General features: G+C 41.4%; 1 protein-coding gene across 2 annotated transcripts; it reads right to left on the reverse strand.

The window, feature by feature from the left end:
• Positions 1-6923: 6923 nt before the first annotated feature.
• Positions 6924-13691, reverse strand: rnf181 (ring finger protein 181). Of its 2 annotated transcripts, none has more exons than XM_021621951.3 (6): positions 13550-13691; positions 13115-13215; positions 12525-12658; positions 12169-12284; positions 7648-7722; positions 6924-7412 (listed from the first exon to the last, which is right to left on the reverse strand). In XM_021621951.3, exons 2-6 carry the CDS (start codon positions 13198-13200, stop codon positions 7353-7355), a joined length of 471 nt encoding a protein of 156 aa, XP_021477626.1. In that variant the 5' UTR covers positions 13201-13215; positions 13550-13691; the 3' UTR covers positions 6924-7352. The 2 variants fall into 2 exon arrangements, with proteins under 2 accessions (XP_021477626.1, XP_021477627.1); XM_021621952.3 differs by having other exon boundaries at positions 13545-13658.
• Between the last annotated feature and the right edge of the window lie 68 nt (positions 13692-13759).

Raw genomic sequence — 13759 nt, forward strand, 5'->3', positions numbered from 1 at the left:
ACCCCGACCCTCTGCAATGAACGAGAAGTGACACAATGTCCCTAGTTAACATTAATTTCTTAACTAAATATGCAGGTTTAAAAAAATATATACTTATGTGTATTGATTTTAAGAAAGGCATTGATGTTTATGGTTAGGTACATTTCGTGCAACGATTGTGCTTTTTTGACGAATGTGCTTTTGTTAAATCATCCCGTTTTGCAAAGTAGGCTGCGATTCGATGATAAATTAACACGCACCGCATTGATTATATGCAACGCAGGACAAGCTAGTTCTCCTAGTAATATCATCAACCATGTGTAGTTAACTAGTGATTATGTGAAGATTGGTTGTTTTTTATAAGATAAGTTTAATGCTAGCTAGGAACTTACCTTGGCTCCTTGCTGTACTCGCATAACAGGTGGTCAGCCTGCCACGCAGTTTCCTCGTGGAATGCAATGTAATCGGCGTCCAAAAATGCCGATTACCAATTGTTATGAAAACTTGAAATCGGCCCTAATTAATCGGTCGACCTCTAGTCTGAGTAGGAGTGCTGCTCTAGGATCAGGTTCCCCTTTCAATATAACCTTATGTATTTCTCATTGCCAAACATCTACGTATAATGAGTTGAAATGGTTCAGAATAAAACTCAACTTTGACTGACTAACAAAAAAATATGCCCCAGGTGAGGGTCACCAGGAGAGAACTTATTTCTGTAATTAACCAGCGCCACCTTGAGGCCAATGATTGTCTCCGTAGAGAGAAATCAAATGCAAGTAATTAATAGCATTAATTAAAGTCCCTGGGGCCTATGTTTAAGGGGTTTCAATTGAAATGGGCCCTAACTGCCCAGGGGCTTCACTGGCAAATTTCTTTACGCAAATGTATAAAGAACTTTATATGCCTATGTATTTCCTGAAATTAAAAAAATATTTTTTTAGGGGGTAGGCCTCTATAACATTATCACTAACCCAGTATTTTCTGTTGGGCCATTGTGTCTGGTATATTTTCAACTGTACAATACAATCACTGAATGGTGTTTCAGCCAACAAAACTATTTTAAATGTTTCGTTTTCTTCATGTCAGCTACCTCTGTGATTGTGAGTGGAATTGTTGTTCCAAGGCAGATGCTGAGCAGATGCGTAGCTGGTATTTCCTATCCTTCTTTCCAAAAAAGATAGGAATCTACACTGGAGTTTGGTGGGTTGGCCATGTTATAAAACAGCCAGGCTACACAGAAAATACAAAATGAAAGCATACTGGTAGTTTCTGATGTAAAAATTCTATAGCTCCAGTGTAAGTTCACTCGGTTTGATTCTGTTGGCTTTTTTCCCCCTCATTCACTACCAGCCAAAAAGTTTTTTTCAAATATTTCACTTCAAATAACCTTATTTTGTATTTTGTTTCACCATACTGTAACTTAGTATCAAGGTTAGACTTCAACCGGCAGCTTTGACAAAAATGTACCTTCACGGGATTGGAACTATTATGTGTAAACATTTCTCTTTATTGTAGACAAGGCCAAAACATGATGACATGGTATTTAAGTACTTTTTTGTTCCAATTCCTGCACTTATTGTAACTTTTTTTAGTTGTGCATTTTGTGTGAGAGAATACCAATTCCAGTTGCAAAAGACTAACAGCAATGCAGATCAAATGTCTTGAAAGATATAATAGTTTTCAAAGATTATAAAATGACTATGTAAAACATGTATTTTACTAAATTCTTCTCTATAATGGGAGGAAAGATGATTACCCCCCCCCCTCCCAAAAAAAGCAAACAGCATTTTCTTTTATAAATTGTTTTTAAAGGTGTATGCTTATCTATCATTTACCAATTTTATTTTGTCAGATTTATATTCAAATATGAAATAAAATGTAATTATAAGCAAATGATCTGCTCTTGTATGGTTTATTATTGGGCACAAGATTAGTAAATGGTTTGTTTCGACATGACTGATCTGGGATGAGTATCAGCTGCATCTTCTCAGAAAAATCAGTTAGATGGCTTGACAGACTACCCACTGAAAATGTCTATTTAATCAATATTGCATAAGTTCACTCAACTCTTTATTGCATTGTAGCTACCAAGAGTTACCCTTGTACGTCAGACCACTTGGCACGGTTGAAGAGGCTGGGTCTGACAAATACAGGCAAATCAACGTTAGGTCTTCCCTTGAGCCCAGAACATCAACTCCTCAAATTATTGCTCCTCTCCTCTAGCCTTGTGAAACCAAACTAACTGCAATGTGTGATATTGCAAGATCACTCAGGTTTTGAGGCTACCTTTCCTAAATTATTTGACTTATGTTCTCTACAAGACATCCCTTCGAAATATGGCAGAACAATTAACCCTGCCTTGAAATAGTTGAGTACCGTTAGCATTTCAGAGCAACTGTCTATTTTCAGGACTCAATCACAGGAGTCAGCAGTTAGAGGTTATTTTGTCATATGCTTACGAATGGACATGAAGCATAGACCAGTTTGGCCAACCAGACCAACATGCTTTATAACCACCCACGGGACTTTGTGTGCAAAAAAAGCTGGATCATTATCTTCTTTGGGGTAAATATAACATGACAATATCAAACGTTTTAATATTTGAGGAAATGAGATTGAGTGGTTTACAGTTCGTCTCTAGAGGACCTGAGGAAAACCACAGCTGTGAGATTGGTCCTTAATCTATACTGAATACAAATATAAATGCAACATGTAAAGTGTTGGTCCCATGTGATGAAACAAAAGATTCCCTAAATGTTCCATACGCACAAAAAGCTTATTTCTGTCAAAGTTTGCACAAATGTATTTACAGTGCATTCGGAAAGTATACAGACCCCTTGACTTTTTCCACTTGTTACGTTACAGCCTTATTCTAAAATGGATTAAATGTTTTATTTAATCAATCTGCACACAGTACCCTATAATGACAAAGCAAAAACAGGTTGAGACGTTTTTGCAAACTTGTGACATAAATTATACCTTATTTACGTAAGCATTCAGACCCTTTGCTATGAGACTTCAAATTGAGCTCAGGTGCATCCTGTTTCTACAACTTGATTGGAGTCCACCTGTAGTACATTAAAATTATTGGACATGATTTGGAAAGGCACACAAAATCAAATCAAATGTTATAAGTCACATGCGCTGAATACAATAGTTGTAGACCTTACAGTGAAATGCTTAATTACAAGCCCTTCACCAACAATGCAGTTTAAAATAAATAAATGAACAAGAAATAAAAGCAACCAGTAATTAAAGAGCAGCAGTAAAATAACAATAGCGAGACTACATACAGGGGGGGTACCGGTACAGAGTCAATGTGTGGGGGCGCCGGTTAGTTGAGGTAATATGTACATGTAGGTAGAGTTATTAAAGTGACTATGCATAGATGACAACAACTGAGGGTAGGTGTAAAGGAGGGGGAGGGGGGCAATGCAAATAGTCTGGGTGGACATTTGATTAGATGTTTAGGAGTCTTATGGCTTGTGGGTAGAAGCTGTTTCAAAGCCTCTTGGACCAAGACTTGGCGCTCCGGTACCGCTTGCCGTGCGATAGCAGAGAGAACAGTCTACGACTAGGCTGGTTGGAGTCTTTGACAATTTTTAGGGCCTTCCTCTGACACTGCCTGGTGTAGAGGTCCTGGATGGCAGGAAGCTTGGCACCAGTGATGTACTGGGCCGTAGGCACTACCCTCTGTAGTGCCTTGCGGTCAGATGCTGAGCAGTTGCCATACCATAGTGGTGCAACCAGTCACGATGCTCTCGATGGTGCAGCTGTAGAACCTTTTGAGGATCTGAGGACCCATGCTACACCTGTCTATGTAAGGTCCCACAGTTGACAGTGCATGTCAGAGCAAAAACCAAGCCATGAGGTCGAAGAAATTGTCTGTAGAGCTCTGAAACAGGCTTGTGTCAAGGCACAGATCTGGGGAAGTGTACCAAAACATTTCTGCAGCATTGAAGGTCCCCAAGAACACAGTGGCCTCCATCATTCTTAAATGGAAGAAGTTTGGAACCATCAAGACTCTTCCTAGAAAATCAAATCAAATTTATTTGTCACATACACATGGTTAGCAGATGTTAATGCAAGTGTAGCGAAATGCTTGTGCTTCTAGTTCCGACAATGCAGTAATAACCAACGAGTAATTTAACCTAACAATTCCAAAACTACTACCTTATACACACAAGTGTAAAGGGATAAAGAAAATGTACATGGGCGCCTCGCCGAACTGAGCAATCGGGGGAGAAAGGCCTTGGTCAGTGAGGTGACCAAGAACCCGATGGTCACTCTGACAGAGCTCCAGAGTTCCTCTGTGGAGATGGTTGTGCTTCTGGAAGTTTCTCCCATCTCTGCAGCACTCCACCAATCAGGCCTTTTATGGTAGAGTGGCCAGACTGAAGCCACTCCTCAGTAAAATGCACATGACATCCCGCTTGGAGTTTGCCGAAGGAACCTAAAGGTCTGTCAGACCATGAGAAACAAGATTATCTGGTCTGATTAAACCAAGATTGAACTCTTTGGCCTGAATGCCAAGCATCACTACGGTGAAGTATGGTGGTGGCAGCATCATGCTGTGGGGATGTTTTTCAGCGGCAGAGACTGGGAGACTAGTCAGGATCGAGGGAAAGATGAACGGAGCAAAGTACAGAGAGATTCTTGATGAAAACCTGCTCCAGAGTGCTCAGGACCTCAGACTGGTGTGAAGGTTCACCTTCCAACAGGACAACGCAGGAGTGGCTTTGGGACAAATCTCTGAGTGGCCAGCCAGACTTGAACCTGATCGAACATCACTGGAGACCTGGAAATAGCTTTGCAGCGACGCTCCCCATCCAACCTGACAGAGCTTGAGAGGATCTGCAGAGAAGAATGGGAGAAACTCCCCAAATACAGGTTTACCAAGCTTGTAGCGTCATACCCAAGAAAACTCGAGGCTGTAATCGCTGCCAAAGGTGCTTCAACAAAGGGTCTGAATAGTTGTGCAAATGTGATATTTCACCTTTTGTATTTTTTATTCATTTGCAAACATTTCTAAAAACCTGTTTTTGCTTTGTCATTATGGAGTATTGTGTTTATATTGATGAGTGGAAAAAACAATTACAGCCTTATTCTAAATTGGATGAATCAAAATGTGGAAAATGTTGAGGGTTCTGAATACTTCCCGAATGCACTGTACATCCCTATTAGTGAGTTTCTCCTTTACCAAGATAATCCATCCACCTGACAGGTGTGGCATATCAAGAAGCTGATTAAACAGCATGATAATTACACAGCTGCACCTTAATGATAAAAGGCCACTCTAAAATGTGCAGTTTTGTCACATAATATAGTGTCACAGATGTCTCAAGTTCTGGGGGAGCGTGCAATTGGCATGCTGACTGCAGGAATGCCCACCAGAGCTGTTGCCAGATAATGTAATGTTAATTTCTTTACCATAAACCTCCTCCAACACTGTTTTAGAGGATTTAGCAGTACGTCCAACCGGCCTCACAACCGCAGACCACATGTAACCATGGCAGCCCAGGACCTCCACATCTGGCTTCTTCACCTGCGGGATCGCCTGACACCAGCCAACCAGGAAAGCTGATGAAACTGTGGGTTTGCACAACAGAAGAATTTCTGCACAGTCAGAACCCGTCTCAGGGAAGCTCATCTGTGTGCTCATCAGGGTCTTGACCTGACTGCAGTTCGTCATTGTAACCGACTTCAGTGGGCAAATGCTCATCTTTGATGGCCACTGGCATGCTGGAGAAGTGTGTTTTAACGAATGAATCCCGGTTTCAACTGTACCGGGCAGATGGCGGACAGCATGTATTTGGGCGAGCGGCTTGCTGATGTCAACTTTGTGAACAGAGAGCCCCGTGGTGGTGGGGTTATGGTATGGACAGGCATAAGCTACAGACAATAAACACAATTGCATTTTGTTGATGGCAATTTGAATGCAGATACCACGATGAAATCCTGAGGCCCATTGTCATGCCATTCATTCGCCGCCATTACCTCATATTTCAGCTGGATAATGCACGGCCCCAAGTCTCAACGATCTCTACACAGTTCCTGTAAGCTGAAAATGTCCCAGTTCTTCCATGGTCTGCATACTCACCAGACATGTCACCCATTGAGCATGTTTGGGCATGTTTGGGATGCTCTGGATCGACGTGTACGTAGCATGTTCCAGTTCCCGCCAATATCAAGCAACTTTGCACAGCCATTGAAGTGTGGGACAACATTCCACAATCAACAGCCTATTCAACTCTAGGCGAAGGAGCCGTGTCGTGCTGCATGAGGCAAATAGTGGTTACACCAGAAACTGACTGGTTTTCTGATCCACCCCACTATTTTTCTTTAAGGTATCTTACCAAAAGATGCCCGTCTGTTTTCCAATCATGTGAAATCCATAGATTAGGGCATAATATATTTCAATTGACTGATGTCCTTATATAAACTGTATTAAGTAAAATCGTTGCATGCTGTGTTTATATTTTTGTTCAGTGCATTTTCACAGGTAGTGTGTACAGGTGATGTTCCTTAAGCTTTCTTCAATACCCTATACCAGGGTAGGGTGTTAAAGGCCCAATGCAGCCATTTTTATATCAATTAAGTACCTTACTGTTAGAGGTTACATTAAAATCAACCAAAATAGTTTAAGCAAACAAGAAATTTGCTAGGACTGTCTGGAAGTGGTCTAAGTGGGGAGGGGAAAACTGAAAACTAGCAGTTATTTAAATTGAGGTTTGGAACTCTTAGTTATTGGTCTATTATCCAATTTACCGCATGGTGATGTCACCATGGAAAACGAACTCCTGCCCATACAAACCTGCTGATTAGAAAGTCCTATGTAGATTGTATTTTTAACCAATAACACTGATAAAAATAAAATAAAAACACATTTTTAGTTTGTTTCATCACCTGTTGTACAAAATGATACAAAACACAGGAAATCAGAATTGACTGCACTGGGTCTTTAATGCTGATGCCAAAGCAAGCAACACTATAAACAGATTGAATTTAAAGTCTGATAAATATGAGGCCAACAAAACATATGCCATGAAAAGCCATTTAATCATCTGTTTTGGTCAATGTATTGCATCTTGGGGAAAAGGAAGAAATGCTTTGATGTGTTAAGGCAGTGAATGTAGAGTTCAAACAGACTCAACTGTCTCAGTATTCCTTTCATTGTATAATGATCATCCATAATTTGAATCACAAAATGAGTCTTTGTACAATTGACTGTATTTAAAACGGACATATTTACAGTACATACGATAAAACATAATAGCTACATAATATTATTTGCAGCTTTGGTCAATTCTTAATTCTATTGCGACCCAACGCTAGAAAGGGGAAATCAGCAATAAGCAGTGTGCTCTGAGCCGTTATGTGTACATGGCTCCATGCAGATCTTCCAGTCTGTTTTCCCTCTGTTTTCTCCTGTCCTGTAACAGACAGAAATGCTCCATTTAGTAACGGGTTGACGCTGACCATTGCTGTGTCCCAAATGGCACCCTATTCCCTATCCAGTTCACTATTTATATTGACCATGACCCATAGACCACTGCATAGTTAATAGGGTGCCATTTGGGACACATTCCAAGTTTCAACTCTAAAAGGGAAAAGCACTTTGAATTCGATTTCCCAGGAAAATGACTGATACCCTAGTTTCACACCCACCTTGTCCTTCTTGAACTCTTCATACTCTGGATTGTCGGTTGGTAGCTCGAGACGGCATAGCGGGCAAGAATTTGTCTGTGATGATAGGACAGCAAGAGTTAGAGGGAATCTGCAAAGGTTATAGCCTAGTGGCTATAAGCTTTGGGCCAGTAATCGAAAGGTAACTGGTTCGAATCCCCAAGCTGACTAGGTGAAAAATCTGTTGAAGTGCCCTTGAGCAAGGCACTTAACCCCAATTGCTCCTGTAAATTGCTCTGGATAAGAGCGTCTGCTAAAAGACAAAAATGTAAATGTTATACACAGTGTAGAAAACATTATGAACTCTTTCCATGACAGATTATCCAGGTGAAAGCTATGATCCCTTATTTTATTTATTTATTTTTTATTTTACCTTTATTTAAATAAAGGCAAGTCAGTTAAGAACAAATTATTATTTTCAATGACGGCCTAGGAACAGTGGGTTAACTGCCTGTTCAGGGGCAGAACGACAGATTTGTACCTTGTCAGCTCGGGGGTTTGAACTTGCAACCTTCCGGTTACTAGTCCAACGCTCTAACCACTAGGCTACCCTGCCGCCCCATGTCACTTGTTAACCCCATAAGATCCACGCCCTGCTGAGATCTAAATAAGCATAATGAAATAAACCCCATAAAAAACTGCCAGTTTAAGCAAGAGATATGTTTTTTTGCATTGGATGCATCTCAGTCCACCCCACCACATCCGCAAGAGTCGCACTTCCGCATCTGCAGTGAAAGTTGACAAGATATAGAGCGGTGTTTGTCAGACCATGAGACTTCCCAAAAATTGGTCTTCTCACAAAATCGTCTGTAGCGTCAGAACGGTTAGGCAAACTATTATGACCCATCTATGGAAAGATGAGACTCACGAAGACAGGGTGTTCTCCGTTTTGATCTAGAATCCCCACAAGCGTCTTGAGACTCGTCTGAAGTTGGTACAGCCGATCTGCCAACTTCTGCCTGTAGCGTCCTAACAGTTTACACACTAATATGACCCCTCTGTGGAAAGGTGAGACTCGCATGAACATGTCTGTTGTTTTGCGCTAGGACACCCTCACAAGACTTGTCTGACGGTCCCCCGGTACCAGTTGAATTTTTTTTATGGAAGTACACTATACGATGCAATTGGAATGTATTCAGACCCCTTCCCCTTTTCCACATTTTGTTACGTTACAGCCTTAATCTAAAACAAAAATAACACTGAAATATGACATACATAAGTTTTCAGACCCTTTGCTACGAGACTCAAAATTGAGCTCAGGCGCATCCTGTTTCCATTGATTCCTATAATTTGATTGGAGTACAACTGGGGTAAATTCAATTGATTGGACATGATTTGGATACATGATTTGTCAGAGCAAAAACCAAGCCATGAGGTCGAATAAATTGTCCGTAGAGCTCCAAGAAAGGATTGTGGCACGGCACAGATCTGGGGAAGGGTACCAAAACATTTCTGCAGAATTGAAGGTCCAAGAACGCAGTGGCTTCCATCATTCTTAAATGGAAGAAGTTTGGAATCACCAAGACTTCCTAAAGCTGTCCGCCCAGCCAAACTGAGCAATCGAGGGGAGAAGGGTCTTGGTCAGTGAGGTGACCAAGAACCTGATGGTCACTAACAGAGCTCCTCTGTGGAGAAGGGAGAACCTTCCAGAAGGACAACCATCTCTGCAGCACTCAACCAATCAGGCCTTTATGGTAGAGTGGCCAGACAGAAGCCACTCCTCAGTAAAAGGCAAATGACAGCCCGCTTGGAGTTTGCCAAAAGGCTGCTAATGACTCTTAGACTATGAGAAACAAGATTCTTTGGTCTGATGAAACCAAGATTGAACTCTTTGGCCTGAATTCCAAACCCCACGTATGGAGGAAAACTGGCACCATCCCTACGGTGAAGCATGGTGGTGGCAGCATCATGCTGTGGGGATGTTTTTCAGCGGCAGGGACCGGGACTCAAATGGATGGAGGGAAAGATGAACGGAGCAAAGTACAGGGAGATTCTTGATGAAAACCTGCTCCAGAGCATTCAGGACCTCAGACTGGGGCAAAGGTTCACCTTCCAATAGGACAATGACCCTAAGCACACAGCCAAGACAACACAGGAATGGCTTCGAGACAAGTCTCAAAGTACTTGAGTGGCCCAGCGAGAGCCCGGACTTGAACCCGTTCAAACATCCCTAGAGAGACCTGAAAATAGCTGTGCAGCAACACTCCCCATCCAACCTGACAGAGCTTGAGAGGATCTGCAGAGATTAATGGAAGACACTCCCCAAAAACACAGGTGTGCCAAGCTTGTCATACCCAAGAAGATTCAAGGCTGTAGTCACTGCCAAAGGGGCTCAACTAAGTACTGATTAAAGGGTCTGAATACTTATGTAAATGTGATATATAAATAAATGTTTAAAAAAAAACACATTTTGCTTTGTCATTATGGGGTATTGTGTGTAGATTGAAGGGAAAAAAACAATGTCATACATTTTAGATTAAGGCTGTAACGTAACAAAATGTGGAAAAAAATCAAGGGGTCTGAATACTTTCCGAATGCACTGTATATACAGTGCCTTGCGAAAGTATTCGGCCCCCTTGAACTTTGCGACCTTTTGCCACATTTCAGGCTTCAAACATAAAGATATAAAACTGTATTTTTTTGTGAAGAATCAACAACAAGTGGGACACAATCATGAAGTGGAACAACATTTATTGGATATTTCAAACTTTTTTAACAAATCAAAAACTGAAAAATTGGGCGTGCAAAATTATTCAGCCCCTTTACTTTCAGTGCAGCAAACTCTCTCCAGAAGTTCAGTGAGGATCTCTGAATGATCCAATGTTGACCTAAATGACTAATGATGATAAATACAATCCACCTGTGTGTAATCAAGTCTCCGTATAAATGCACCTGCACTGTGATAGTCTCAGAGGTCCGTCAAAAGCGCAGAGAGCATCATGAAGAACAAGGAACACACCAGGCAGGTCCGAGATACTGTTGTGAAGAAGTTTAAAGCCGGATTTGGATACAACAAGATTTCCCAAGCTTTAAACATCCCAAGGAGCACTGTGCAAGCGATAATATTGAAATGGAAGGAGTATCAGACCACTGCAAATCTACCAAGACCTGGCCGTCCCTCTAAACTTTCAGCTCATACAAGGAGAAGACTGATCAGAGATGCAGCCAAGAGGCCCATGATCACTCTGGATGAACTGCAGAGATCTACAGCTGAGGTGGGAGACTCTGTCCATAGGACAACAATCAGTCATATATAGCACAAATCTGGCCTTTATGGAAGAGTGGCAAGAAGAAAGCCATTTCTTAAAGATATGCATAAAAAGTGTTGTTTAAAGTTGGCCACAAACCACCTGGGAGACACACCAAACATGTGGAAGAAGGTGCTCTGGTCAAATGAAACCAAAATTGAACTTTTTGGCAACAATGTAAAACGTTATGTTTGGCGTAAAAGCAACACAGCTCATCACCCTGAACACACCATCCCCACTGTCAAACATGGTGGTGGCAGCATCATGGTTTGGGCCTGCTTTTCTTCAGCAGGGACAGGGAAGATGGTTAAAATTGATGGGAAGATGGATGGAGCCAAATACAGGACCATTCTGGAAGAAAACCTGATGGAGTCTGCAAAAGACCTGAGACTGGGACGGAGATTTGTCTTCCAACAAGACAATGATCCAAAACATAAAGCTAAATCTACAATGGAATGGTTCAAAAATAAACATATCCAGGTGTTAGAATGGCCAAGTCAAAGTCCAGACCTGAATCCAATCGAGAATCTGTGGAAAGAACTGAAAACTGCTGTTCACAAATGCTCTCCATCCAACCTCACTGAGCTCGAGCTGTTTTGCAAGGAGGAATGGGAAAAAAATTCAGTCTCTCGATGTGCAAAACTGATAGAGACATACCCCAAGCAACTTACAGCTGTAATTGCAGCAAAAGGTGGCGCTACAAAGTATTAACTTAAGGGGGCTGAATAATTTTGCATGCCCAATTTTTCAGTTTTTGATTTGTTAAAAAAGTTTGAAATATCCAATAAATGTTGTTCCACTTCATGATTGTGTCCCACTTGTTGATTCTTCACAAAAAAAAACTATATATATATATATATATATATATATATAAAATATACAGTTTTATATCTTCATGTTTGAAGCCTGAAATGTGGCAAAAGGTCGCAAAGTTGAAGGGGGCCGAATACTTTCGCAAGGCACTGTATGTAGACTGTTTAGTGATATAAATAAGGGGTTAAATACATAGAAATAATCATGTTTCCTGATCTTTCAGATATAGGACAGACACTTCAGAACAAACTTCCGTTGGATTTTTTTGGGGGGGTGACTGTTCCATGTAGTGAATCTGTTAAATGCATTTGTATGGGCTGTTCTTTATGTTTAGTGCACTGTGTTCAGGTAATTAGTACATTCATTTGTACATACCATCAAACCTATATGTGAAAATGTATCCATGTGTGTGTGTGTGACGAGTCAGTGGACAAGCCCTCACCTTCCCTAACCAGGGCAGGATACAACCAGAGTGAAAGAGGTGTTTGCAGGGCATCTCCTTCACTGTCTCCTGCTCCTCAAACTCCAGCAGACACACAGGACACTTCAGCCCTTTGTCTAGATGAGGGGGGGGGGGGGGGGGGAGAGAGCGAGTTCAATCCCACAGTCTGAAACATCCACAGACATCCATTGACTACACTTGCAGACTAGAGGTAGTCGTGCTTGCAATTATAATGAATTCAAATTTAATTGGGTACCACGTGAGACAGCATAGCATTTTGATAGTAGCATATAATTCCCAAATGTTTTTCATATGTAATTAGCTAGAGGGTAGCTTATTCGTGCAGCAGGACTCACCTGCTTGCTCTGGGGATATGACAACCACAGGTAAGGTTTGGACAGCTGTTTTAGCAGCTGGGGGAGGAAGACGCTGGTCCCAGTCCGACAGGTCAAACGCTCCCGAGTCAATGTCGAGGCCCTGCATCAAAGACCTACACAGAGGTCAACAGGCAATGTAACAGTAGGTGGTGGTAAGGCACAATAACATTGGATGCCAACCACCGATAAACCCCACCGAAGAAAAAGAACAGGCAATGTCAGCACAGATATTTCACCGGATGTATAAATGTGAAACATCCGCTTGGCATTTCCCCTCATTACCAAATATTGTAGTGAGAAGAAGCCCAATGCCCGGCAGAAGATGGAACATGATAGATTTTAGCCAACATTCTGCAAATTTTCTCATCGATGAAAAAAATGTATCTCAATAAAGTTCTGTTCCCTAAACTAAAATCTGTTATGAACAGAGTGGATTAAGTTTTGTAGACATTACCCTTTGCAAAAGTTCGTGATTGGCTCTGCCTCTATTGCTTGTTCTGTACATTATGACTAATTTGTTCCCATTGGAAACGACAGGCTGTGTGGTCAGTTAGATCTTTGAATCTCACCTGGCCAGTTCTAGTAGTGCATTCTGACGGTACTGTTCTTCGGGATTCGTTGGTTCACAGTCATGCTCATCAAAATAAGAAGCCATCTTCAGAATACCAATCTGTGGAGCGTCAATAAAACTATTTTCCTTAGCCACATTAGCTAACCATGAAGCTAATTTAATTTGACTCTTTTTGAATTTATTAAAAAGAGATTGAGCAAAATTACACTCAAAGCCCAAGCTACCTTCCGACCTCGAGTTGATTCGATAACGTTAGCAAGCTAGCTACACAGTTAGCTAGTTAGCTAATTCATTTAGCTAACCCCTATACTGCTCAACCACTCTCTCATTGAGCTGTTTTAGCCAACTTGTCGAATACACAGAAATGTCCGTGAATAGACTGTGCTATACTGCGACATCAAATTAAAGTCACACAAAAGTTGACTTACATTACCTGTGTTTTGTCATAACCTGAAATGTGCAGCAACTAGCCAGCTAGCTACACCACACTGTCTACCGGGTATGACAATGCACCATCACGTGACTTTTACCCGTCCTATCACACATTATGTGTGGGTGGGTGGGGTTCAGGATCTCTCTCTCGATTCAATTCAAAGGGCTTTATTGGCATTGGAGATATTTTTATATCGTCAAAACAAGTCTA

Source organism: Oncorhynchus mykiss, chromosome 11 (assembly GCF_057628025.1).
Source record: "Oncorhynchus mykiss isolate SJ-2025 chromosome 11, ASM5762802v1, whole genome shotgun sequence".
In the NCBI taxonomy this organism is placed as follows: domain Eukaryota; kingdom Metazoa; phylum Chordata; class Actinopteri; order Salmoniformes; family Salmonidae; genus Oncorhynchus; species Oncorhynchus mykiss.

Bases quoted from the DNA above. Each gene is read 5' to 3' on its own strand.
- rnf181 (XM_021621951.3), bottom strand. From the start codon at position 13,200: ATGGCTTCTTATTTTGATGAGCATGACTGTGAACCAACGAATCCCGAA. The intron at 12,285-12,524 runs GTGAGTCCTGCT...CCCCTCATCTAG, and splicing joins CATATCCCCAGAGCAAGCAG to ACAAAGGGCTGAAGTGTCCT. The intron at 7,723-12,168 runs GTGAGGGCTTGT...CTATCATCACAG, and splicing joins TCCTGCCCTGGTTAGGGAAG to ACAAATTCTTGCCCGCTATG.